The 22,804-nt window shown below is 39.2% G+C and overlaps 1 protein-coding gene across 6 annotated transcripts in view; it reads left to right on the forward strand.

Moving 5' to 3' along the window:
- The window catches only part of KMT2C (lysine methyltransferase 2C), a 144,340-nt gene that overhangs the window by 93,582 nt on the left and 27,954 nt on the right, over window positions 1-22,804 (forward strand). For 5 of the 6 annotated variants that reach the window (XM_018089193.3, XM_018089191.3, XM_018089189.3 and 2 more), the window contains 14 exons: window positions 875-994; window positions 3,366-3,496; window positions 4,671-4,851; window positions 10,578-10,682; window positions 11,042-11,089; window positions 12,260-12,397; window positions 12,576-12,608; window positions 12,690-12,806; window positions 14,847-14,985; window positions 15,243-15,457; window positions 15,576-15,649; window positions 18,225-18,407; window positions 19,067-20,935; window positions 21,950-22,275. In XM_018089193.3, coding sequence (XP_017944682.1) covers window positions 875-994; window positions 3,366-3,496; window positions 4,671-4,851; window positions 10,578-10,682; window positions 11,042-11,089; window positions 12,260-12,397; window positions 12,576-12,608; window positions 12,690-12,806; window positions 14,847-14,985; window positions 15,243-15,457; window positions 15,576-15,649; window positions 18,225-18,407; window positions 19,067-20,935; window positions 21,950-22,275 — 3,679 coding nt within the window. The remainder of the gene's footprint in view (window positions 1-874; window positions 995-3,365; window positions 3,497-4,670; window positions 4,852-10,577; window positions 10,683-11,041; window positions 11,090-12,259; window positions 12,398-12,575; window positions 12,609-12,689; window positions 12,807-14,846; window positions 14,986-15,242; window positions 15,458-15,575; window positions 15,650-18,224; window positions 18,408-19,066; window positions 20,936-21,949; window positions 22,276-22,804) is intronic. The other variant, XM_018089194.3, reaches the window with a different exon arrangement.

The following is a 22,804-nucleotide window of genomic DNA, read 5'->3' on the forward strand; positions in this document are numbered from 1 at the left end:
GTGTATTTATGTACATCTGGCAATATTTGAATTTCAGAGAACTTTTTGCAGTTCTCTTATTTTCTGAAATACTCGATAAGAGTCATTTACTAAATATTTGCAGATTGCTTCTGACAGTGAATTTTAATGAATTCAGTTATTGGATGAATTAATTTATTTTAATTTCTTAGTGCAGTTGACTCTTAATTATCTGGACTGTGGATTAACTGTGTGTCCCGGGTGCAGAAACACTTGAGCTGTATCCAGGCAGAATACATCTATTAGTTTTCTGCAGCCAACAATTTCCCTGGAAAATTAGACAAACCTGTATCTGACACATTTACATGCATATATATACACCATCTGCAAAGGATCAGGAATGCTGCAGTCAGTCTCCAGTGAAGGATTCTGGAGTTTCAGGCAGTATGATGTTGACAGTTATCTTTTTATTTTGTGGTATGTTCTTCTCTAGTACCGTCATATGGAGTGGTGAGTCTCCTAGAGCTCTTTGTAGAGGGGTTTTTTATGGTCTTTTGAGGTTCTTTAGTAGGTTTCATTTGGTAGATTGACAGTTAATTCCAGCAATTCCTCAGCTTGCCAGGGGAGGGGAAATCCAGCATCTGAAAGTTGCCAGGTTTGGTGATTTGAACTTCTTGTGGATGTCTTACAGTCCCATAATTGTTATCCTGTTTGATCATTACATATATATCCACCAAGACATTAAAATTCAGAAATATTTCATAAAACTCTGAATTAAAATGACTTAAGTATCTCAGATTCATTCTTATACCTCTAGATGCAGCAGTCCCCTTGAACTGCATAGTAATCTTGGCTCTTGTTCTTACTATGGAGCTCAGTTTTTATCAATACATTGAATTTTTGCTTCCTTCTTAAGGTATTGGTGGATTTATGGTACGTCAGAGAAGTCGTACAGGGCAAGGGAAGACTAAAAGATCCCTCTCCAGGAAAGATTCTTCTGGATCTGTTTCTGAACAGTTGCCTGGCAGAGATGAAGGTAAATGCAGGAACTAGTTTTTAAATTTTTGTTCATACTTAATGCAATAAAAATAATACAACTCATCAACATACACGTTTGTCATGATGGCTTTATTAAATCAACTGAAAATACCCACTCCTACATACTTAAAATTTCAGCAGAGCCCATGATTTACAAAGAAACTGAATTGATGATTTGCTGCCTATTCTGGGAGATAAATAGTGAGGATTATAAGGCAGATTTAGAGCAATCTTCTTTCTGACACACCTTCCTTCACATGTAGTCCTGATCCAGAGGTGTCTTCTGGACCATCAGTTTTAACAGTCACCAGTGTTCCATATTCCACAAGTATGTCTGATATTTTTATGTATGTGTTTATGCTCTGGAAAATCCTTTATCAGAGAGTTTAATTATATGCTTTTGTTTCATGAAGAAGTAATTCCTTCTTATTTTAAAACGAGACATTATTTTAAGCTGAGAGTTTCATAAACTACCCTTACGTTTTATGTTATGAAAGATGACTTAAAAAAATTAATTCCATATTAATTTTTAATACAGAAACATTTTCTAGACATGTGTCATATTTCCCCATCAGTGTTGTCCCTTCCAGGACTGAAGAACCCAACTGTGGTGTCTCTTCTCGTAGCAGAGCCATTTCAATGCTGCAGTACTCGCTCGATTGGGCACCTAACAAGGAGTCAGATTTTATTTGTGTGCCTTTTTCTCTTACTTGCTGTGTGTGATTAGACTAAATTATTTCACCCATCTGGAGTTGTTCACACTAATCTAGAGAATATTGAGGTATCATTCAGGTGAGATGTGGAGTATGTTTAGTTCAGAGCCTGTTTCCTATAAAGTCAGTAGAAGGAGGCAGCTGCTTTTAAAGGTTGGTTGATACCACTTCACGTGGAAGACTCTGGCCTTTGATTTCTCCTATTGCTCTCTCCTGTCTGTTTGGCTGTTGTATTTTTACCCTTTCTAAATCCAGATTAGTGTCTTGCTATGTATTTGTACAACATGGTGGAGACTGGATCTTCGCTACATCATCCAGACAGTATTAGTAAAAACTAGTATTTAAAGTCCACAATTTAGTGCTTGTTTTCTCTTTAATATTTGCATTACAGCTGTGTTTTTCTGCTTTGTAAATATTATTTCATTGTAGCATGCTGCCTTGTTTCAGGTAGTGCTGAAAATTTTGTGGTAATTTTTTCATTTCTGTAGGATCTGCTCCTTTAAGTAAAAGAAAAAAAAATTTGGTTAAGAAGCGAATTCCCCATTCTGGGTAACAGGACAATGCATATTGTTAAAAAGCAGTATCCCTAAACAAGTGTTCTTCAGTTAAAAGTTGGAGCTTCTCTTTGTCTGCTCGGGCACAATTGCTTGTTGAGAAAAATATAAATCAGAAAGTCAATGTGTGTTTTAAATCATGACAGCTTGCTGAGAGCCTCCTTCTCAGCAGCCAGTACTCATCAGCCTTCCCAGGATTTTTGGCACTCCTTTTCTCTGTAAAACCTCCCTCTCAGACAGTGCAGAGGTCACCGTGTTGGTGAACCTCATTCCACTCATGGTCCTCTGAATATGATATGTAGGAGATCACTACAGTCCAAAGCAAAGCTGATTTTATAACCATGTTAATATGGTTTCTTAAATAACTTCCCAGGGTCCTTAGCTTCATGTGATTTGCTTTGGCAAGACAGAAGTAGCAGGACATATAAAGTTCTGCTTTTACCTGCAGTGTTTTCCCTGCTCGGTTGTAATAAAATACTGAATGATTGATGAGCACTCTGTGCTTTTGTGTTTATTAGAAAAAGCAATGCCGCTTTGAAATATGATAGCTGAATAAATGTGTAATTTTTCTTGAAGGGATTCTTTATAGATTTCTTTTTCTAGCCTGTTCGTTATTTATATGACAGTTCTTTCTCGGATTTAAAAAGAAAATAAGTTTTTTACTTTCAATTTGAGAAAAAATAGTGCGTGAAATGAAAGGTGATTAATGTGTAACTCAGCATTGATGATTTTGGAGATACTCCTTCTGTGGAATTATCTTTCAAATACCTGGTTGAATGGCACCTATAATTTCTCTCAAATTACCACATTCTTCGGTGACTTGGAGGTACAAAAGTTAAAGGTCTGTCTGTAGCTGGGAGTTATGAGGTGATGATGTGACTGGTATCACATATGGTATTTCCTGCTGGCAGAACCCAGATGGTCAGGTGACAGATCACAGCTGGCTGGATAAAAGCCACCTTTAGAACACATCTGGAGTGATGTTCAGTAAACCCATGACCCAGAGGGGTAGCCAGATACATTAGATGTGCTGCCACTGAATCTTTGGAGCAAGTTAGTGAGTATTTTATTTATTTATTTGTGCCTGAATGTTGCTTTTTAGGTTGGACAGAACAGCTGCCAGACACTCCAGTTGAGGAGTCTATCCCAGCTTCTGAAAGTACTGAGAAAATAAAAAAGCGTTACAGAAAAAAGAAAAATAAACTGGAAGAAACCTTTCCTGCCTACTTGCAGGTAAAGCTGTTGGGATACTTCTTGTGTAAATCCATTTAAATACCTGATCTTTATGTGTGTTGATTCATAGCTCAGCAGCAGTCGTGGGTAATAACCAGGATATTAATGGCGATGGAGCAACTTTACCTTTCATTAACCAGTTTATAAACTGAGTGTTCTCCCACTGAGAACATTAATTGGCCTATTCTTTTTCTCAGCCACTGTTTCCATGAAAACTTTTATTATCTTGTAGATGTTCACCAAACTTCATGGCATCAACTGTATTGGGATTGAAAGCAAAGAATTAATAGAGAGGCAGAACAATCTGTTTAAAAATAATTTGTATTTCCTAAGTAGGGAAGTAAATTGGAAAGAAAATACTTAAACAACATTTCCTTTGGATTAATAAGGATAAATATTTCAGTGCACATTTTACTTCTGTAAAATGCAGAATATTTCTTAGATTCTTCTTTTGTTCATACTAGAATAACTGATATTGAAAAATCTATCTTTACCTTTATTTTTAGAGCTGTAGCCTAAATCAAAGGTTTATAGACTACGTGAAAACAGAAAAAGTTGTTATATAATGAATAAAAATTGACTAGAAAATTTGATAGGTTGTTGTCAAATTACTGAGTGTTCAGGCCTGGATGAGTGATGGCTTATGTAATATTTTAAAAGCTACTAATGTAAGTTAAACATCTTCAGGTGTTTTGTTACTGCAGTTACATGAGGGGGATTTTGTGCTAAGTGAAATGCAGGGTTTGGTTGGTCTTGAATTGGGATCACAGAGTGAGTGCACGTTTTTCATTAACTTCTTGATCCAGGTGCCCAGCAGTGTTCACCTTCTTCAGCTGCCCTTTTTGTGCCAGGAGAAATGTTTTAAACACTTAACAAATTGTGATCTATAGTAACACTGTGCTGGTACACTGTCTGTGCCACATGTGTAAGAAGACTAGAGTTTTTCTATATAATTTAAGGTGTGGATTTAATCATAAAACATTAGTAATGTAGCTACCTTAGTTAAGTTGTAGCCACTCCTGATAGCCTGGAAGAAATACTGCCATGCTGGAAGGCTCATGGGACTGAGATTGTGTTTTTATAATTGCCTTTTAATGTTAACTTTGTCATTTACCCAACTTTTTCAATAGGTACAGTGTTCTTCCCACATTGAATCATTTTGTCTTCTTTACAGGAAGCTTTCTTTGGGAAAGACCTACTAGATACCAGCAGACAGAACAGGATGAGCCTGGATAATTTACCTGAAGAATCACTTTCATGTAAAGCAAATCTGACCACCAATTTCCTGGATCCTTCATCTGACCCCCTTCTTAGCTCAACCTCCACTCCAGCTCAGGCAAAACTGGGACCTCAAGGTATACAAAGCTAAAGTTAGTGATAATTCACTAGTTTGATTTTATTGTTGTGACTGGAGCTTTTCCACTCTCTTTTCCACTATTCTGAGTGTTTATCTGATGTGTTTTTCAACATTCTGTATAGGAACTGTCCTTGTGAGGTGAAGTTACACTGATAATCAGTGATATTCAGCTCGAGGGCTCCAGCTGTTTCAGAAAGATCAGTGGATGGCACAATTGGCACTTAATACAAATCTGCAGGTCCTTGACTGTAACATCCATGTGTATAAAGTCCATGAAAATTAATTCTGTGTAAGAATAAGAATACAGATCTGTTATAGAAGAAGACATAGATACTCTAATTAAAAGATATTTTTAGTAGTCTAATGAATATTAGTTGGATGAATATCATCCGACTTTTCTTTAATGTTTTAGGTTATTTTAGGTTGCCAGTCTCCTCGGAATTTTTGGTTCACCATGTCCTTTCTGAACATGAGTGCCCTTTCCAGGTACAGTTTGTAGCCCCTAGGCAATCTTTTGCTTTTGCAAAACCTTACTGAAGTTACTGCTGAGAGTTTTGCAAATAGCCAGAGGGTTGTAAAGTGCTGCTGAAAGGGCAGCGTCACACAAAAGAGCAATTAAAACCTTATGGTCTCCTCCAAATTATTTTTTCCTCTGTGTCTTGTAGTGTATGCTGTTAGCTAGAGGTGTCTTTTTATTTTTAAAAACTATTACTATTTCTTGTGTAAATTAGTTAATTTGTGGCTTGTGTTTCAGCTCATCCTCAAAGTTTTTCCATCTAAAAATGTTTGTACACATTGATACAGCTTCCCCTGCCCAGAGAGTAATTTGAAGAAAGGTCACTTATTTTGATTGTTACTCAGTGAAAATCTGCTAAATGAGAAGTAAAAGGCTATATTATAATTAAACATTGATTCTTATATGGTTGTAATAGAGAATGCAAAAGTTAACTTCCCCTGAAGGGGAAGCTGCTGGAAATGGAGTGTTTCACAGTCTGTATTTCCTTAGTTCCAGTACTACAAGAAGATAGGCTCACAATGACTTTTTCCCACCTCAGCATTCTTTTGAAGCCGGAGAAATACAACTTTAGAGGTCCTTGCTGGCCTATCCAACTGCAAGATTGAAGTCACTAATGTATTCATGTGTTAAGGTAGTATAGTGTTTTAGAAATTCTTGAAGTTGATGTTAATTTAATGTTCTATTTTTCCGAAGTTTGAGAGTTCTTTGTAAATAAGCAGAGTTGTAAAACTTCATAATTTCCTCCTCCTTTTGTTCAGAAATAAATAATAATGAGATGGCTACTAATAAATAAATCTCTAGCAATGGTTTTAGTAGATAGCCTACTGTTTTTCCCATTTGACATATGAGAGACTCAAAGGCCAGTGCTTTCTGGCCGTAGGAATGTTCTCAACAATTGTCTCACAACTGTTCAGATTTCCAGCCAGAATTGTGTCCAGATGGAGCTGTTTGTTGTAGTGGGAGCACCAGTGGGTGAAGTCATCTGCCAGTATTGATCACTTCCAGGGCAATTTTTCTTAACTCTTTCCCTGTGACTTTGTGGCACACGGTTATTTCCACAGTAGTATCCACACGTGTGAGAGACAGATTCATTTTGTGTGGTGGTGGAGACCCTGGTAAGTTGGCTGATTGCTGAGCTCCCTTCTGGCTGGAATTGCAGAGCTGGAGATGAGAACAGTGTCCCAGGGCACCTGTGAAGTTTTCATCATTTCCACCCAGGACCTGGCTGTGGAGCAGGAACAGCATGAACTGCTTTGTTCACTGCACTGGGAGGCTGTAGGACTGTGTTGTCACTGACTATGCTGTTTTCCTACAGTACCATTTCTCACAAGGATTGCTGACTCCTGAGAGTCCTTCCTTAATTGCATAGGTCTTTTCCAGAAGGAAAACATTCTTCTCTTGGAGACTCCACTTGTGTAATCCCAGGATTAGGTGCAGTGATCAGTCTGCTCACGAGCTGACAGAGCATTCCAGGGACACATTCTGTGATTTATTTAATCTTACAGCTTGGTTAATGGTAGCTGAAGCTTTTGCTGTTTTCCAGTAGCCAAGCCTGCAGTAGTGATGGGGATTGGCAGAGCTGTTCAGAAGAGGGGTTTTGGAGTCCTTTGTTTATTGTTATTTTCTAGCGATTGTGGCTGAAGTGAGTTTTAGGCTCCCAGCCCTGATTTCTGTCTGGCAAAGAGGTTGCTGTTTGTGTTCTCAGTTACAAGACCCACCTTTCCTGTGGTTTTATAACGTGTGGCACACTGTGCACTGTATCCTGCATGGCACCAACCCTTAAAATCATTTCCAAGGCAGTGCTGGAGCAGAGTGCAAAGGTTTGCTCACTGAGAACACAAGCACCAGATCTCCAGGGTCTCCCTGGCTTTTCTTCATGGGTGAAGTAGAAGGTATTGATTTGGATCTGTTGCATTCTGAGGACTCTCTCTTGAGTTTCCTGACTTGAGTGTCTCTGATGAAAAAGAAGCCACTTGGTGAGGTGTGTTCTGTGAAGGCTCTGGTAATGTGAACTTCCCTTTATCTTGAAATAGCTCAAATTTAGTGTATTTTTTTTCTGTGGATGCTGAAAAAGTCATTTGTTCAAGTGGGGTCTCCAGAGAAGACTAAAGAAATTCTTCCCAGACAAAAGGCGAGGAGTTGTCTGGGTCTCTGCAGCTGATTCAAGTGCTGCTGGGACATTTTATAACTGGATACATTACTGCCTGATAAAGCATCTTAGGGTGGCTGCAGCCTTGGGAGAGCATTTTTGTTATTTTAGAACTTAATAAATAAATAAGAGTAAATGCATTGGAGAGACCAGGATCACAAGGTAGCAGTAGAACTGTGCTCTCTTAGAGATCCAGCATTACAAGCAAATTATTTTCCTTTTTGCTTTGTCTCTGCTTTCATCTCCATTCTGAAAGAGTCAAATTAATGAGCAGTATTGAGCTATTTGTTTGGCAGCAGATGTCAACCAGCTATTGATTCTGATCTGAAGCAGCTGACTCAAGTGATTTCTTTGTTTCCAAGATAATATTTAGCACACATGGAATTAAAACAACCTAAAAATAGAAGAAAAAAATATACAAATATGCTTTAGATTAGATGTCTTATGTGAGACTTGTGGATCATAGGCTCTGGCCCTCTGCTGTCACCAACACTCTGCCTTTTTATAGATTTAACGAGGTCCATTTTGAAAGCAGATTGCTTTTTTCCAGCCTACTCATCTCATCAGAAGTCCATTACGGAATCTGATTGCCTTAATAGTTAGAGGCCCTCTAATTTGAAGCCTGAATTTATTCATGGCCAGTTTGTAGCCATGGGGGGGGGTAAACTCCTCTGTTATGTCTTTCCACCTGAGCTCTTTTCAGCTACTTATATATTTATGTTCAAATGAGAAGTTGAGCATTTAGGGACTGTTCCCAAGCACATGACTAAAGGCTGTGGAGAAAAGCACCATCACATAAAATAGTACAGAAGAATTAAAGGTTTCTAATACAGTCTTGATGCTTCCTTCATAGGGGCCCTGATACTCACCTGCCTTCAAGTAGAAATTCAGGAAAGTTAAAGGGTTAAAGTCAATCCTTTACCTACCTCCAGCTGAAGTCATTACATCACCTTTTGGTGCCTGGTGTTAGTTAGTTACTTGCATAATTGGACCAAATTGGCAGAAGGAAAACAAGTATCTAAAGAAAACCTAAACAAGCCTAACATAAATCAAAGAAAAAATCCAACCAACCCACCAAAACCCCAGCAACTAGGTTCTGTTTAAAACCTTACATTTAACAGTACTTTTAATCAGGTACAAAAAATAACTGTGCCTGCAAAGTGATGTGGTTTTGAGGCACTTTTTAATAGTTTTGCTGATATCAACAGGAGCCGTATTCTGTATGTACATTTAGATGGATTGGTCTGCACTGGCACATTGATCCACCTCACTGAGCAGCAAAAAAAATTATTTAATTAGGATTGAATCATCTTGTCTGCATTGCAAAGGATAAAAGTGGATAAAAATGAAGAATAGTAATAGTAAAGTGAAGAGGAATAATTTTCATTTTGGCTTTCTGGTGGAAGAAGGGAAGAGGGTTGTCTCTGAAAAACAGCAGAAGGAGTTTCTAATTCATTGTTAAATTTAGCAGCTTGGAAAGTAGCCTCATGATACAAGTAAATCCTTGGCAGCAGGCTCTGAATTAAGCTATGTACTTTCCTGGGGCAGTTGGATTGTAACAGTGGGAAGGGCATCTGTGTATGTGTGAAATGTGTGTGTTGACTTTCTGATCTCTCTTCGACCTGGCCATGTATTTGTTTTCCACATTGTACATTTTATGATTTGTTTTAATCCCCTTTTTCTGTTTAGTTATATGTGTCTTTACCATCTCATCATGTTTCCTTGGTCTGGCAATGATTGATCAGGTAGTCATGATAGTCTGCAGTTTTTCTGAAAAATATTTTTTCATCTTTCATTTATTTGTCAAACAGTCTTTGCAAATGTTGCACATCTGTAATAGTCTTAAACAACTAGTTAATAAAACCAGATGGGCCATGCAGAGTAATTTCTCTCTAATGAATTGGAGGTCAAGAAGATAGTTGTATCCAGAATTTATTATTTAATATTAAAGAGTTTATTGCTAGACTGGGCCAGTTTTTCCTACATGGCAAACAAACACAACATTTCTTGCTCTGGCTGTTCTCACTTCTTCAGGATTTCTTCTGATCTTAAAAATAGCATCTTCAATTTCCATTTATTTATTCTTGCCTCTTACTCTTAGGTCAGATTGCAGTAACTAGTTGCTTTTGTCTTAAGAAAGAGACTGGTTGTAAAAGAAGTAACTGATTTACCTTTAAAAAAAATTTCTTTGTTGATTTACTGTGAACTGTGTCCTTTATAAAACCTATTTGTTGGCTTTTACATTCATAAGCCTTTGTGTCTTAGAGGTTGCAACTTCTCAGTAGGTCTTGGGATTTTTTTTCCCTCTAAAATCATCCAGTCTTTCTTGAACATGATTGGTTACATCATCACTTTTAAAAATACTAACCAATGTAAGCATGTGAAGGTGGCTTCACATGAGGGAGGGTGTTGTGACCGGCCCCAGAAAGTGGAGAGTAACCCAGGTTCTTATTAATAAATCCCTTGGGTGAAAACAACACTGAATAATCAGTGTTTGTAAACATATATATGTAGGGTTTATTTTCGAACAGTTTTGTTTCAAAAGTGTAAAAAGGTATGTTGGCATTTTTGGTATTATCATCTGTATCTATCATCAACAGCAATATAGCAAGCATTGGAACATAAGGATAACACTTAAGGAAATGCATAAGGGAGAGAAAGGGAAAGAAAGGATAAAGGTGGAAAGAGTCACAACCCACGGGGTCCAGTGATGAAACTTGGTAGTTGCAGCTTCCATGTCTGTTAGTTGAAGTGTTCTTGGTCCTTTGGGGCTGGGGGAGGGAAGCCCCCACCCTCAAAGAAGTTATGAGTTATTATATACTTCCAGAACGCCTTGTATCTCCCCCCAGACACAGGGGGATGGGCCCCGCTGCCTCTTCCCAGCCTGCAAAAGCCCCCTGGCCATCCTAGAATGTGTAAATGTTAACCTTTTCAGTCTCTGACAGGCCCTTGCAGCCTGGCAAACCTGGGTTTGGGTTTCCAGCTCAAGCTCAGGTGCATCACCAGGGTCGTGTAGAAATGCCACGACTGCTTAATTTTCTTTGTTGGTCTCACACAGGGAGCACCGACGACCCTCTAGCAGATCTTTCTGAGGTCTTAAATACTGATGATGATATTCTTGGAATACTTTCTGATGACTTGGTAAAGTCTGGAGATCATTCAGGTATGTACATTTAGAAGGTCTCTCCAGTATTTGCTTTCTTTTTTTTTCCTCTCTTTATTATAGATGTATTTGTTGTACTGTATCTACAGGTTAAGCTCTAGGTCATTTCAGATATAATTTTCATATCTTAAGAATACCTTGGTTTGGAATGATTTTGTTGTGTCCTACCAAAAAAAAGATCCCCAACCTTGTCAACATTTTGTTTTACTTGGCTCTTTGCTTTGCTGCTTAAGAGAGAATAAAATGTAGCTGCTGTTGTCTCTCATACCTGCATAGCTTTTTTCAGCATGCAGCTTTTTCTTTACTTTTTTTTGTTTTCGTGTTGTAATCATCCATTTTATCTGGTTTGGGTCCTGTAGGTCTTGATTTATGCACTTTCCAGGTTGAGAACTCACCCTCCCCATTTGGTAAGAATCTAAACAATGGATGATCCATGGTTAGCAGTAGCCCTCTTTCCTAGTGGTTTTAGCTGAAAGAACTGCATGTGTAGAAACTAGTACTCCTTTCTCCTTTACTGTGTCACTAATTCATACTTTCATTTTCCACTCTGTGGTGTTCAAGTCTAACACAACCTTTAAACTCTGCACTCAGCCTTCAAGAGTTTTGCTTACAGCTTTTAAAAACCTTCCTGAGTTTCTGTGTTCCATGATACAAACCCATGCATTTCCTTGCTGCCACTGTTGATATTACTTCCTATAGTAGTGTGTAGTTTTTATCATAGTGGTATATTTTGTGAATTAAAAGCATTTTTGTCAATATGAGTATATTAAAGCATGAATAAAGCAGCCAGCATCAATCCTTTTGCTTCCACTGGGTAATGGTTTATCACCTTATGTAAAACACAGGTTGACAATACGTAGAATGGCATGTTTCATTATTTTAAATTTGAGTTTATTTGGTATCTATTACAGAAATACATTTTAAATACTGAAGCAGGTAGTTCTTTTTTTTTCCCCCCTCCCAAATTTTTCTCATTTTGGAGATTTACTGACTTGTAAAGGATGTCAGGAAACTTATGTAGTAAGTTATGTTTTCTTAGTACCAACAGATCACTTTGATGTAAACCATAATATTCAGGAGTTGTTTTTTGAAATAAAAACTTCTACAGCTTGTTTTATACTGGCTAAATTTCAGCAGCATTTCAGTAGATATTTAACGTAATATTTGAAATGAAGAACATTTGGAGTGAACCTTAAGGTACACGAGGATGAACCATGTTTAATATTGGTGTGATTGTTTTTAAAATGTGAAAAACAGTTATAGTGGAACTATGTACTGAAAACAATACACTCGAAACCATGCTGTACCTAAACTCAGTAGTCTTATTTCCCATTCTTCCAGTTGCATTATATTCAATTAACATTCCTCAAACAATGCGATAAACTGGAGGTAAATAGTGCTTAGTTTTGTTTACTTTTTCTAATGAATGTTTTGTTTTGCCTTACCATTCAGATCTTAGGAAGTCCTGGTTTAGTTGATAGCTCAGCTCTAGGGGGTAAAAGAAGGGTTTATTCTCGTTATTCTATACCAGTAAATTTCACTATTCATGTCTAATTTAATATTCTTTCTTCCTTCAGCTGGATTGGATATTGGTCCCATCTCTGATGATCCTTCTTCTCTGCCTCAGCCAAATGTCAACCAGAACTCACGGCCACTGAGTGAAGAGCAGCTGGATGGAATCCTCAGCCCAGAACTAGACAAAATGGTCACAGATGGTAATTTTTTGTCCTTAATCTTGGTCTTCTAGAGAACTTTAGTAGAAATAATCTTTTTTCCTCCCCACCAAGTGACTCATCTCTGTATTGTAACATACCTATTTGGACTTGTCTGCACAATTACTTTTATTGGTTCTTTTGGTGATTACTTATTCTGTGTTGTCTTTGCTTTGTCCAGGTGCTATTCTTGGTAAACTGTACAAAATCCCAGGTATGTATCCCAATCTTCACTGTCTTTTATAAAACACAGTTCATAAGCAATGCCAGCAACTCATGCACAACATTTTTTCAGAGCTGGGAGGAAAGGATGTTGAAGATCTGTTCACAGCTGTGTTAAGTCCAGCAGCCACACAGCCTCCTCTGCCACAGCCCCCTCCTCCACCCCAGCTGATGTCTCTGCACAGCCAAGGTATGTTCCTCTGGTACTTTTATGAACAGCAGCCTGCTCAGCAGAGTTGTTTAAATGCTACCATGGGAATAGGACACAGCCTTGTTTCTGCTGTTGCTAAATTGTGGAACTTGCCATTGTGAATTTGTGAACTGTTACTCTAAACCTGTTCTGAAGGGGGTGTGTGATTAAAATCCACATAAATATTGCTAATAGATAAGGACAGATATTTGAGATTTTTCTGGCATATCGATGCTTTTATCTTAGCTGACACTTCTGTGATTTTGAAATTAGTCTGTGATAAAGCATGTGTTCTCACTTCACTCTTTAATTACTTTTGAGTACCTCCTCAAGGGTAAGGCAAGAGTCTGTATAACACTAACTTACTGAGTCTTAATTTCCTGTAAGTATGCCGTTTAACATATTAGCTAGTCCTGTTAGAGAGAAGGCTAAATAATTTTGAAATGTATCTTGGAGATTATAATTTATTTTTCTCATTACTACTAAAATTGTCGTGAGTTGATATGGCATATTCTTGCTCTGATATTGAAAGCAAGGGACAAGTTGATTTTATTTATTGTTATTGCCAGTAGAGACATTTTTTTAAGCAGTATGTATGAGGATAATCATATATGCTCCTTTTCTTATCAGACGTCACCTCTTAGCTCATGTAAAGAGTGCCCATTCTGTTATACTGGTACTACAAAAAGTAATATGAAGATTGATTTCAGCAGTGAATTAATCATAAGAAGAAAAGTGCTTGGTTTCCTAGTTGGATTAATTTCCATAAAAAGGAAAGACTTCAAAAACTCTAAGAAGGGAGAGAGTTTAAAGCATATAATGAGGTGATTTAAAGCAAAAGATAATATAGATATCATTGCCTGTTTCCTAGTTACTTGAGTACTTGGAGATAACTTCAGCATTTGAGCTCTGTAAGATTGTTCAACTCCTCCCTGTGGGAACTGCCACAATTACAAAGTTTTAGATTTACGATTTGGTTCCGTTACAGTGTCATGATCCACACGTTTCTGTGAGATAAATGCTGCAGTAATTGGGAAACTTGCATCAGGTTTCAGCAACTTCAAATCAGATGAATGCTGCCTTCTCACATGTGATCCCACAGTGCAAACCAGAGGCCTGACTGTCCCTCCAGGTCTTCACACTTGCTGTATACTCTCTGTTTACCAGCTACAATAAAGCACATTTTCTTAAGTTTGGTGTACTTGCTGCATAGCACATGTAACCTATAGATCAGAAACAGTCTCCTAAAGCATGACAGAATGATGCAGTGTCATCCTACAGATGCATCTAATTCCTGAGCTACTTCTGTGCTTTTAAGGAAGCACTGGGGCAACAGTTATAATTTCACTTAAATGACAGGGATCCAGAGGCCAGTGCTAATTCTGTGTAGTAACATCTGCAAATACCATCTGCTGGGATGAATCTGCCTGTGCCACATTTCTAAGACTGTAATCAAATAAATAAAATTTTCTGGCTTCGTACTGCTAGACTGGACATTTAATTAGAAAATGCTAATGCTCATTTGAGTAGAGTTATCTGTTTCATTGGTTACAAATTAGGGAGTTAATAGATAATGAGACTTATTTTGGTACACTGCTCAGGAGTCTCAGAAGAGGAGATGTTTAATTCAGGTGGCTAATGATAATCCTGCAAGGACTGAAAACCATTCTCCATGCTTGCTGCTTGGATCTGGTGTAACAGACAGGAAGACCATTAGTTTTCAAGAATATATCTCAATATAAAGTGCAGTGTCATAGCATGGACTACTGCAAGAGTTTTGGAAATCCATTAAAAAAAAAAATTAGGGAAGAAAAAATTCTCTGCAGGGATGTGATGCATTAGGAAAGAATCCCTTAAGCTTGTAGGGAAGCAATTTAAACTGATTTAAAATCTGTTAAAAAAATGTAAGGACATTGCTATAAAATTTTAAAGCAATTAGTTTTTGCATTAGGTGAGACATTGTCTTCTCAATGAAAACTTCCACTTCTCCCTTAGAAGTAGTCACCCTTTAAAACAGTAATTTAAACTTCTTCTTTCCAGGAGACAATGCATTTCCAAGAGTGCCCCTTATGAATGGTCTGATTGGCCCCAACCCTCATCTCCCTCATACAGCTCTGGCTGCTGGAGGTGGTTTGGGCACCTTCTCTCCCATTACACAGCAGCCATATCCTGATACCAGGTAAGTCAGGTTGGGAAATGAAAAAAATATTTACTATTTAGTGTACTTAGTATTGAAAAAAAGTATTAGTAACAACAACACTTGGAGGGTGGTGTTGTGACTGATACTGTGATATTATTAGTTTTTGACAGCCACCACCAAAACTTCTGTATTCTTGCAGCCTTTTGAAACAGCAAACAGGATAAGTACTTTGCTAATTGAGGATTGTTTGTAGTTTTGTTGTTTTTATAAAACAAGCCCCTTTTGTGACTTACCAGGGATAAGAATCCAGCCTTCAATCCGATGGTGAGTGATCCCAACAGCTCGTGGGCACCAGCTGCTCCACCTTTGGAAGGTGAAGGGGATACAATGTCCAATGCCCAGAGAAGCACTCTGAAGTGGGAAAAAGAAGAAGCTTTGGGTGAAATGGCAACTGTAGCACCTGTTCTCTATACAAACATCAACTTCCCTAACCTGAAGGAAGAATTCCCAGGTGAGTGGTTTTACTGAATCAGGTTGAATATTTTGCAGCAATTTATGCATCTTGATTTGAAACAATCTAAAATAGGCTTATCAAAGCCTTGTGTATTAACACAGTTTTTTGGTTGCAGACTGGGCTACAAGAGTGAAGCAAATTGCTAAACTATGGAGGAAAGCAAGCTCACAGGAGAGAGCTCCCTATGTGGTAAGAACAATTGCCACCTGCATTTGCATACTTACAGAATATATATATTTCATTTATATGGTCATCTTTTTCTTTTTTTAAAATAAATCAAGTTCTAGGTTTCATGAAAGTTCCCTTACTCCAAGAATGCATTTGTAATTTAACTTTGAATACTTTACCTGTATTCTTTGCTTTTCAGTCTTGGAATAAACTACATTAGTATTGTGCAATCTAAAATATCAGCTGAAATGAGAACATCTGTGGTTCCCACTGCCTCTTGGCTACATTTGATTCATGCCTCAAGTCTTCTTTGCTCTGTCTCTCTCTGCACAGGATCTCACCAATTTCTTCAGAAAGGATAATAACGACTGATTATGTGATTTCTCTCTCTTTCATCATCCCCTCTCACTGATCTGTTCTTTTTTGCCCCTTTAGAGTTGCTGAAGCCTTTCACCTGTTGAACTAACAATTCCAAGGGTGTCAGTGCTCACATCCCTGCTTTGCTCATTTACTCCATTTTCTTGCTTTGCTGTTCCCCTTCGTTGCTTACTCTCTTGTATTGCTTTGTGATGGAAACTCTTTTCATATGTTCCATGCTGGGGAGCATGAAGGGCTCTGTTTTTCTCTCCAAAATCATTCACCTCCTTCACATGTGAGTCAAGTGAACACATGTAGCAGCTATCTGGAGTTACATGGTCATTGATTCCATTGGGCAGAACTTCTGCCATTCAAAGGGTGACCCTTGCACTTTCTTGAAGTCTCTGTTGAAGCCTGTCCACATCCAAATCTCAGAACCTGTATTACTGATTGTTTTAGACCTTCTGAACCATTGTTAGCAAATGTACTTTCCTTTAATTTCCTCTCACATCTCCATTCTCTCCTAGTTCTCATCTTCTCTTTGTTTGTTCACAGCAGCAATTGGATGGTCATTCTCACTTGATAGATTTCTGTGGATTATGCAGGGTTATGTTTTCAGTCTTGTAGCCTCCCCTTAACCTGCACTTTTTTGATACAGGCCCATCAGTAATCAAGTTTGATTCCTATACATGTTGATGACTCAGGGTTTAGCAGAACCAACATCATCTCCTACTGTCCAAATTTAAAAATTTCCCTTATCTCTGACAACTTTTAAGAGGATAAATCATACCCTAGATTCAATGTGGGAAGTGGAGTTCTTGGTCTTTCTGAAACCCTTTTCACTTGAAAGAATAATTCTCTATTTTTGTCTTTGTATCACTGAGGCATCATCATTATTCTGCTTTTTATTTAGTGTTACAACTTCAGCACCTTTGGACATCTATGTCATCTTGTCCATGCTGCAGTTAATTTTGGTTGTTCATCCTGTCTAGTATTTAGAAGATAAAATCACTTACATGGATGGCATTTACCACTTTACAATTATTTCTATGTCCGACTGTTTTATTTTTTATTTTTCTTAACAAATGCAGTCCTATCCTCACGATGGATATCCAAACAGCAACAGCAAGAAGTATTTCCTTCATGTTTAGAGGGAGAGTGCAAGTGCATGCTCATGCACACCAGTATTTACACAGCAAGACATGGTTAATTCCTTTCTGAACAGTCCTTGTACTCTTGCCATTCAGCTGTTGCTGGTGCTCCTGGCATTGTGCACACAAGAAGCTGCTGTGGTACCTCTCCTGAGGGACTTACACTCTGGGATGATGAACAAAGGCTGAAATGAAATTTAGAAAAGCATTAGTAAATTTTGACTGTAGGCTTTTTACTTTCTTCAGTGTGCACAATCCCATCACAAATGACACTAATTTTTCTGCTACTGTGACACTGGTGCTCTCAACCATGTCCCTGTTTCATTGCTGGGGGGAAAGGATTAAAGCCTTCTCCACTAGGCAACCCCTATTTGACAACTAGAAATAAATTTGTAAAAAAGAAGATGTGAGGGTTTGGATCAGAAGAGGAATAACATCCTAGATTGGTGGTAAAACAGACCCTTTGAAATTTCCATTAGATACTTTTAAGTGTCACTATGGCTGTAAAATGCCTCATTGAAGAGGAATTACTGTTCTTCCATCCAATTTTTCCTGATCCATAAGCCCATATCCTGTGTTTATACTGTTAACTGTTAACAGACTGTGATCTATAGAGGCTATTTAATGGAGTAGACTGTATTTTTCTTGTCATTGAAGTTCTCCACATTAGTGGCCTTTATTGATCCAAACATCATCTGCTGTGCTCATGTCTTCAGACTGCAGACCACACCAATATGTGATCTGAAAGGTAAACTGGTGGGATTCATAATTTCTTGGCACAGCACAGTACCTGAACAGACACCCCTCATGTACAGAAAACCTTTGCTAATAGGTTTACTAATTACTTTACTAACTGCTAATAACTCCTTGGTTCTTTCCATGTATGTCAAATGCAGAATTTCTGTAGAGATGAAGTATTTTCCACTTGGAATTCCTTTTAAAGTCTATAATTTCTTTTCTACGAGGATGCATGTGATTAAAACAGGCTGTACAAATAATTTGGTGATAGATTTTGTAGGAATAACAGATGCAGTGTTCACACTTAGCAGGAGAAAATGAGGCTAACTACATCTTTTTTCTTTTTCCAGCAAAAAGCCAGAGATAATAGAGCTGCTTTGCGCATCAATAAAGTACAGATGTCAAATGACTCCATGAAAAGGCAGCAGCAACAGGATAGCATTGATCCCAGCTCACGCATCGACTCCGACCTCTTTAAGGATCCATTAAAGCAGAGGGAATCAGAACATGAGCAGGAATGGAAATTCAGACAGGTGTGTTGCATTTAGGGTGTTTTGTTATATTCTTCCAGTTTTTTGTTGCACTGTCAGAATCTGTTGTCATAAAATCAGTTTGAATCTTTCTTTATAGAAGAGTATAAAGTCAGCCATTCTGCAGGGGAAGGAAGCAGATGTTATTAGAAGAGAAGCTGCTTGCAAAAATTTTAAAATTTTGACTCTTAAATACTATGTATTATGGAAATAGGGTGTTCTTTCTCTGCATGGCTGGCTAGTGCAGTTGTTAGTTTTTACACACCCCAGTCCTGCAGACTGCTGCTCCAATTGGGGCTGGCTGTCTCTCAAAGCCCATTTGCCTCACGTCAGTGCTGCATCTCTCAGTAGCCTTTGTCTTCAGAAAATAAGGTTGGAAAGCAGTGATGTTCTTTTGGCAACCTGGGAAATGCTTATTCCCAGGCAAAAAAGGTAAAATGTCATGTCAAAATTACATGTCAAAATTACATGTCAAGGTAATTGAACTTTGCAAATAGCTGGACCCTCTTCTCCCATTGCATTTAAAATTTGCAATTTGCAGTTATTTATAATTCATCTTTGATGTGTCCGGAAGTTTTTAAATTATAGATTCAGTCATCAGAAAAATTTTGTATGCCCCGAACTTACTAGTGTAACCTTTTTTTCTCATAATTTTAACACAGCAAATGCGGCAAAAGAGTAAGCAGCAAGCCAAAATAGAAGCCACGCAGAAGCTTGAACAAGTGAAAAACGAGCAGCAGCAGCAGCAGCAGCAACAGCAGCAGCAGCAGTTTAGTTCACAGCAGCTTCTGAACCAGTCTGGCTCAGACACACCCAGCAGTGGGATCCAGAGCCCCTTAACGCCACAGACAGGCAATGGAAGTATGTCTCCTGCACAACAGACATTCCATAAGGATCTATTTACAAAGCAGCAGCTCCCTGCTACGCCTACGTCGTCGTCCTCAGATGATGTGTTCCTAAAACCACAAGCCCCACCCCCTACTCTGACCCGAATCCCAGTGCACGATTCACTGTCTCAGTCTCAGACTCCTCAGACATCATCACAACAGATGTTTTCGCCAGGTTCCACAAACACAAGACCTCCCTCTCCCATGGATCCATATGCTAAAATGGTGGGAACACCTAGACCAGCACCCATTAACCAGAACTTTGTTAGAAGGAACACCATTGCCCCATTAGATACCTGTGCAGCACAGTCATCCGTATCCCGGCCCATTCAGGGAGCTGAACCATCGGGAAGCAGGCCTTCACCAGTCAGGGATTCATGTTCTTCATCTCCAGGGAGCAGTGATCCCTATGCAAAGCCACCAGACACACCCAGGCCTGTCATGGCATCAGAGCAGTTCTCCAAACCGTTGGGGGTCCTGAGATCCCTGGAACAGTCAGGGAAGGTTCCTTTAGCAGCTGGAAGCAGTGATCCCTTTACTAAGCCGGCTCCTAGAACTGATACATTTCAGAGACAGAGAGTAGCCTCTGCTGATGCCTATGCACGGCCTCCATTGACTCCGACTCCTGCTCCTGATGGGAGCCCTGGACCTTTTAAAACTCCTATGCGCCCTCCTCAGTCCCCACAAGATCCCTACACGTCCATGCCAACCACCCCCCGGCGCGTTGCTGTGGATCTGTACGAAAGGCCCGCTTTGACACCGAGGCCAGTGGATAACTTTTCCCATAGTCAGGCTAATGACCCGTACAGCCAGCCTCCCCTGACTCCCCACCCTGCAATAAAGGAGCCTTTCGCCCCCCCACCCCGGATAGCGCGGCAACAGAGCGATTCTTTCCCTCAGTCTGGGCCCATTTCAAGGCCAGCTTCTCAGGACCCTTATTCCCAGCCTCCAGGTACTCCTCGGCCAGTTCCTGATCCTTATGCCCAACCTCCAGGAACTCCTCGGCCCACCACAGTTGATCCATACATGCAGCAGCCACCAACACCGAGACCTTCTCAGCCGGCAGATTTATTCTCTCAGACCCCAGCAAATCAGAGACATTCTGATCCATATGCCCAACCTCCCGGGACACCGAGGCCAGTTCTCAATGATCCCTATTCTCAGCAACCAGCAACTCCAAGGCCAGGGATTTCTGAGGGTTTTAACAGACCTGCAATGACGAGACCAGGACTAATACCAAATAGAGATCCTTTCCTGCAGACACCACAGAGCAGGTTGCAGGGCACTTTCGTCAGGCCATCAGATCCATGTTCTCAAACTCCCAGACCTGCAGGACCTGCAATAACAGATTCATTTAGCCATGGTCCAGCTGCTCCAGCACGTGACCCATATGATCAACCACCAATGACTCCAAGACCTCAGCCAGAATCTTTTGGAACTGGTCAACTGGCCCATGATGCTGCCGATCAACCACGGCCTGGATCTGAGGGCACCTTCAGTGCATCTGGAAATTCTCCCATGACTTCTCAAGGACAGCAGTTTCCCAAAGTTTCACAGGTTCCTGGCCCAGCACCCACCACGGGAGTAACAGATACACAGAATACCATGAATATGTCTCAAGCAGATACTGAGAAGTTAAGACAGGTGAGCATAATGTTCAATACTGATGGTATTAAAATTCCGTAAATAGAAGAATTTCCCCCATTCTTGTTAATATTTGAAGTTTCTTGTCATTAAACATAGCTACATGTAAGATAAGAATCATCTTAATTTACTTAGTATGTTCATTTGGTCCACCTGGATAGAGCCAGAACATATAGAATATGGAAACATCAGTAATTTTTAAGATCCAAAAAGAAAGCAAAGGCCATATTTGAAGCCACTGAAAGTGTAGATGGTTGGTCTGTAATATCTCTTTTAGCTAGAGTCTAAGGGAAAAAACACCTTGAAAGGACAATTAGTTCTGTTCTGTAACAGATGAGATGTGGAACTGATTGTCAGTGACTTCTTCACTGGCTGGAAAAGCGGGTACAGGCAAAGATCTCAGACCAGGCATCTGACTTTGCAGTTGGCCAAAACATTGAGGTGAATCCTACCCTTGGTCACTGCTCTTCTTGAGGCACTTTCACTCCAGGTTTCTGTCAGTGAATGTTTGGCCAACAGTTCTTGCTGGGAATAGAACTACATTCAGCTCATGGAAAGCTGCTCACTCTTTTGTTTGGAAGGAGTGATGGGAAGTGGATTTGGTGGAAAATTGGTAGTATTTATCATTAGAGTCAGAGCAAATTCTGCAGCTGTGGTGCAAACCTCTTGCTGAATTTTCTTCACTGGATCTCTAGTCACCCTTGCACTTTTCATGTGGCAACAGGGCCTGCATTGTTGGAATAGAAAAAAGAAAAAATCCTTTAATTTTAATTGATAGAATGGATTCACACCATACATTTTAACAGGAGGTCTGAATGTCAAGTTGCACCACCAGCACCTTGCACCATTTGACCCCCCTTCTCATTTCTGAGGTGATTATGGTAGTTCTTAATATTTTTCTGTAGTGACTGAAGAACTTCTTTCCTCCGAAAAGCTTAACCTAGCAGAGTGTAACACTTCAAAACATGTCAGCTGCAGTGTCAAGCGTAATGATTTATTTTTTTTTTTAAACAGCGCCAGAAATTACGTGAAATTATTCTACAGCAACAGCAGCAGAAGAAGAACGCGGTTCGTCAGGAAAAGGCCTTGCAGGATGCAGCAGGTCCTGCCCATGCGACTCCTCTTCAACACTGGCAGCAAGACAACTTAAATCAAATCTTTAACCGCCCTCCTCCTCCATATCCTGGGAATATTAGGTCCTCTGTAGTCCCTCCAGGTGGGCCAAGGTTCGCCGTATACCCAAAAGACCAGCGTGGGCCGTTTCCTGCTGATGGGCAGTTCAGTAGACCCCAGTTTCCAGGTGATATGAATGCCATGGGGATGAGACCTCATGGCCTTAGGTAAGCTCTTGGATCTCTTAAACCCAGGATATTACAAGGGTCGTTAGATAAAGGGGTTTTTATGGATGAAAAATCATCTGTGTTGTCTGCAGTAGGTGGTGACCTTCCTGAAGTCTGTATGTGCAGTGCATCTTCCTGTGTTTTACACTAAGAGTGTTTTACACTCTTTTATTGGGAATTAATCAGAAATAAAAATGGAGCAACTGCATTTCTTTAAAACAAACAAAAAAAAAAGTGAAAGGTTTGACTTTATTTTTGATGTCTTAATAATTAATAAGTATAATATTCTTGTTTTCGTTTCTAATGAATAAGTAATCAAATGTCAGCTTCTGTCTATGCCATTTTTACAGTGAATGCTGTGGTGTAAAATGAATACCAGTATCAATACGTTATCATCTCAGGAATTATGATTTTAAGTATTTGTATTTATTTCAGTAATTTCTAAATCCATGCACTATTATTTTTTATGCTGGGTTGAATTAACATATATATTATTTACTAGGATAGTTCCGACTGTCATAGTTTTCTA

Source organism: Manacus vitellinus, unplaced genomic scaffold, assembly GCF_001715985.3.
Source record: "Manacus vitellinus isolate BGI_N305 unplaced genomic scaffold, ASM171598v3 scaffold_12_pilon, whole genome shotgun sequence".
Classification (NCBI taxonomy): domain Eukaryota; kingdom Metazoa; phylum Chordata; class Aves; order Passeriformes; family Pipridae; genus Manacus; species Manacus vitellinus.